The sequence below is a fragment of the Triticum aestivum genome, chromosome 1A, assembly GCF_018294505.1.
Source record: "Triticum aestivum cultivar Chinese Spring chromosome 1A, IWGSC CS RefSeq v2.1, whole genome shotgun sequence".
Lineage (NCBI taxonomy): Eukaryota > Viridiplantae > Streptophyta > Magnoliopsida > Poales > Poaceae > Triticum > Triticum aestivum.
This window is the reverse complement of record NC_057794.1, coordinates 20,848,798-20,853,027: the sequence shown is the minus strand read 5'-3', so window position 1 is coordinate 20,853,027 and position 4,230 is coordinate 20,848,798. Positions and strand designations below refer to the sequence as shown.

Here is a 4,230-nt window from a genome sequence, read left to right as displayed (position 1 = left end):
CATGGGATAGTTTTAGCTGTTAACTTCAGTTAAAAAATGTCGAGTTCGAATTATTCGCCTCCTTTTATTGTTTCTGTTTCTACTATATTAACATATGAACCCATTGATGTTCAACCTGCAGGGAAAGGTAATATGACCTCCTTCAAGTTGATCCATAAAGTACATATTTAAAAGGAAGGGATATTGTACAGCAGAATAGCTTCTGAAATCTGAACTACTATAGAAGTGTACAGTTTTGACAGAGCGCTTGCTTCTAGCCAATGCACTAGTGTACGTATCACTGAATATACAATACTCATCATTTATGTAATAACCAGCTTTGGAAAGAATGTACATACCTGAGAAAGAATCGATGACTTTTCTAGTTTCAACAAATTAACATTATTCTGAACGACCTGCCTGATACATAAATTAACATTAGTCTGATAATCAGCTGAATATTTCTAACCAAAGGTGGGCATATCCTACCTACTTTGTAAAAAGAATGGACCAAGTCTATTCTCATGTCGACTCTGAGGAGTCATTATCAATGTTGCTAGTGCGCACAATTATAAATAATCAGAGGCAAGTACCAAGAAAAAGAGACATAAGCTAATGCAGGTATGAATGCCACTAACTTGTTTTGGGTGCCAGCGGCATGGTTCCAGAAGACTTGAAGCTCTGATTAAGCCATTCAAATGGACACGCACTTTCGTGTACTTTTCTACGACATTACTTTACCCACTTAATTAAGCAGGACCTGCTTAATGGGGGAGAACTTAGTTTTAAATGTGAGCCATTAATTTTTTTGATCGGATGGTGCAAATAATATTAACATATGTGGACGAATATGATGGCTTGTTTTACTTCTGTCTTAAGTATCTGATTTATTTTCAGCTTTTGGTTAAAAATTGGTAGCGGAAGGCATTTTGACCCATTTGTCACTGTTATTTGTTACGGCACAGCGTTGGGAGTTCCTTTTTGTACTTGTTTGTTGTGAAACATCATAATGTATCTAGTTACACGTCTGTCATGAATTCAACTTCAGGAATTTGGACTGTGGCGAAAGCCCAGAAATCTTGGTGATTGAATAAACATGGAACTATAATGTTTGTGAAATGGAGAGGTTACATGATGAGGGGCATGCCTGTATTTCACTCAGTAGTGAGATGATGTATAGGTGCTTGTTAGGGACTTTATTTGTTCCTTATATGTTTTAGTCCAAAAACATCAACACTCATTGGGTGTTATAATCTCCTGGGGGCCTTTTACTTGTTTCAGTTGTATGATTTGTTAAAGTGGCTATGCTGGATTGCCCTGAAGGTGGTATGGATAGCACATTCAGGTAATAAATATGACAAATGAAGACGCATTTTCACTTATTTGGTAATCTAGACGCGTCAAAAGTGACTTCTTTCAAATGTGCTTGGATGATTCGTGACACACAATTAATCTATCACAGGACTCAAAAATAGTTAGCTATCTTTACTTCCTTATAAGCATTGCCCTGGATTTTCTCTTTAAATTGTTTAAATTTGTTATTGTCATTTAGGCAATAAGACATACTGAGCTCAAATATATTTTCTTAATTCCTTGCCATATCTTAGAGCTATAAAACACCCTTTATCTCAATCTTTGAAGACATACCGGTTGGATGGACAATGAATTTTATACTTCATTAGTATAGAAGACTCCCTGAGTAATAGATTGCAGCCATCCATACTATCGCCACACTGTATACAATGTGGATAGTTAGCTTGATAAACATGGATTTAGCATGCATATATTATTGGCAGTTTTTTAAGGCTATGCTAAAATGTGATAGTTATATTTTGTCCCGACACCACTGTATATGTTGTTGTACAATGCGGGAGGATCACATAGAGTCGCTGTTTCAGTTTTCGCTTGGCTATTTTGGCTATATTATTACTAACCTCATCAGTGTCATACGCCGTTTGTTTATCCAAGGGCATGCCAAAATTTCCCTTTAATTACGTCATTTTTAGTGCCTACAGATGACTGATGTTTCATTTTGATAAAAGTCCCACTACGGTCAGAATGAGATGAATTACATGTCTGCAAAACTAATCAAATATGAATGTGATGAATTTCCTCTTTGCAGAATCTACATACTATGTATTACATGCAAAAAATGTTTATACAAGACATTTTCCCCTCATGGTTATATGTGTGTTGCACGTACATGCCCACGTCCTCGACGGGTAAGAAAATCAGCGCAAGGATCAAGTCCCAAACCTATTTTTCTTTCTTCCGTTCCTTGTCCATTCTTTGTCCTGAACTGAATTCTGTCTTGTTCGCTGCAACAGCAAAATCCAGCTACCGGTGGGGATATAGAGGATGCCAAGATGGACAACGCATTGGTATCGAGTTTGCCGAGCTCGCGAGGACAGACCACGACCTGGTGACCTTTGCCATTGAGGGCACCGTCTACCTTTGGAGCCCCGTTGATCTCATGACCCTCGCCTCCGCCACAGCCAACGCCACAGGTGAGCAAACATGCACGCGGTACCCTTCCCTGCTTATGTCTGTATACATATATACGAGGTTGATTGTTTGTTACCGGTTGAAGAGTGTGAGATTGCTAAATGGCGACTGCTCTTACTGGAGCGATGTTACCCTTCCAGGAGATAAGAGTGATACTATTCTTTGGTCAGGTTATGTTTGTTACGGATTGTTGTATTGAGGAAAGCAATTATGGAACTTAGTGTGTTTTATGGTTTTTTTTTTCTGAATTTACAGCCGCTAAGTTCCTGAAGCTTGATCGACATCTTTTGTCAGTTGCTAACTATTCCAACATCTCTCAAAATGGGAAAAGCAAGAGGGAAATGTAGCACCCCCTAGGACATCAACTGTACTGCCAGTGTACATGCTTTCACATGAAAATGCTGGTATCCACCTTGCAGCCTGCTATTGTTTTCTGAATTTGCAACTGCGGACCATTGCTTTCTGTCTGGATTTCACTCAAATTGAGCAGTTTCACAGAGTGGGTGTTGGGGTAGTAGTTTTGCTCAATTCAGGATATCGTGTGAAATAAACCTATGGGATTTCTCTCCAGTTTTATGTTGTGGCATAAGATTGAAAAAAAGTAGCCATGGTTTACAAGTCACTGGTAAAACAAGTAAACCTGCTGTTGTCAAAATTTCAAACCAACTAAGCATGTTCATTTCAAATCAGTTAGCAATGACATTCAATGTGGAAGGAAGGTGAAACAGCTTATGATTTCTAAGTAGGAGTATATATTATTTCTAGGCTTTGGTTTTACTTTTTTTGGCTTTAATGGGTCCTACTAGTGTGCATTGGGAAAAAATTATTTCAATCTAAGTGGCAACAGGTTCCAACGTGTATATGTATTATGTGCTACATACGAAGGTTCCAACGGACTTATATTTAGGAACGGAGGGAGTAGATTTTAGAACTCAATTCTCATAGACAAAGCAAGAACCTTCGATGACTAATGCTTAAGTGAGGTGTAATTTTTCAATTTTAGAACTCAATTCTCATAGACTGAAGCTCGGCCTAGGCTAGAACCCCCTCGAGTGAGCTCCTCAAGTCCTCTTATACCCCTCCTACTTGCTTGTTGGTTCAATGCTCTGCCTTTGTGAGGTGTAAATGTTCAATTTTGTTCATAGTCGAGCATTGGATGATATTGTATTTGTCATGATGTACATGGTTCATGAACTATGCCAACCTGTAGCTTTGTTGTACTAGTGATAGTAGGATAATGCAAGTTTTGACAATCCATGCATATTTCCGCATCATAATAATCTTCTTCTTCTTCTAGTCTTCTTCTTCTTCTAACTTTCTTCTTTCCCATTTTACAGATTTGCTTAAGATCACGGAAGCTTGGGTTGATGGAGTGCTTGTATTTAGTTTTTGTTTTGACCTTGTGAAACTTGCTACCTATGGATGAAACTGTGTAATATTGATGAAACTATGTATATGTACGGATGAAACTTGCTGTTATTGGTAACATGTGTTGGATATATATGTGTTCATGACTATTGGTAATATGTGTTGAATATGCTATATTGGTCATATATATTTGTGTTTGATTTTCTGTCAAAAGGAACTGATATAAGAAAAATCAAAATTAAATGAGGCAATATAGTCACTTTGCCATTTGCTGGCAGATGGCAAAGAGCTTTGCCATCAGCTGGCAGATGGCAAAAAGGCCACATGTCATCTACATGTAAAATTTGGGCTGGCCTATTTGGGCTCTTTGCCATCTGC

At 38.1% G+C, this 4,230-nt stretch overlaps 1 protein-coding gene across 7 annotated transcripts; it reads left to right on the top strand.

The window, feature by feature from the left end:
• The first annotated feature begins 7 nt into the window (after positions 1-7).
• Positions 8-3,918, top strand: LOC123187184 (uncharacterized). 7 transcript variants are annotated; one of them, XR_006493865.1, is made up of 6 exons: positions 8-1,159; positions 1,261-1,324; positions 2,102-2,201; positions 2,307-2,486; positions 2,570-2,888; positions 3,822-3,881. XR_006493865.1 is itself a non-coding variant. In XM_044598976.1 (3 exons), exons 1-3 carry the CDS (start codon positions 2,114-2,116, stop codon positions 2,829-2,831), a joined length of 360 nt encoding a protein of 119 aa, XP_044454911.1. In that variant the 5' UTR covers positions 8-2,113; the 3' UTR covers positions 2,832-3,809. The 7 variants fall into 7 exon arrangements, 1 of the variants encoding a protein (XP_044454911.1); XR_006493862.1 differs by having other exon boundaries at positions 8-2,201; positions 2,570-2,654; positions 2,740-2,888; positions 3,822-3,900; XR_006493863.1 differs by having other exon boundaries at positions 8-2,201; positions 2,570-2,649; positions 2,740-2,888; positions 3,822-3,883.
• Positions 3,919-4,230: the final 312 nt, after the last annotated feature.

Excerpts from the sequence above, each read along its gene's own strand:
- LOC123187184 (XM_044598976.1), top strand. The coding sequence starts at position 2,114 with ATGTATTACATGCAAAAAATGTTTATACAAGACATTTTCCCCTCATGG. Across the intron at positions 2,202-2,306 it reads CATGCCCACGTCCTCGACGG|CAAAATCCAGCTACCGGTGG; the intron begins GTAAGAAAATCA and ends TCGCTGCAACAG. Across the intron at positions 2,487-2,739 it reads CGCCACAGCCAACGCCACAG|CCGCTAAGTTCCTGAAGCTT; the intron begins GTGAGCAAACAT and ends CTGAATTTACAG.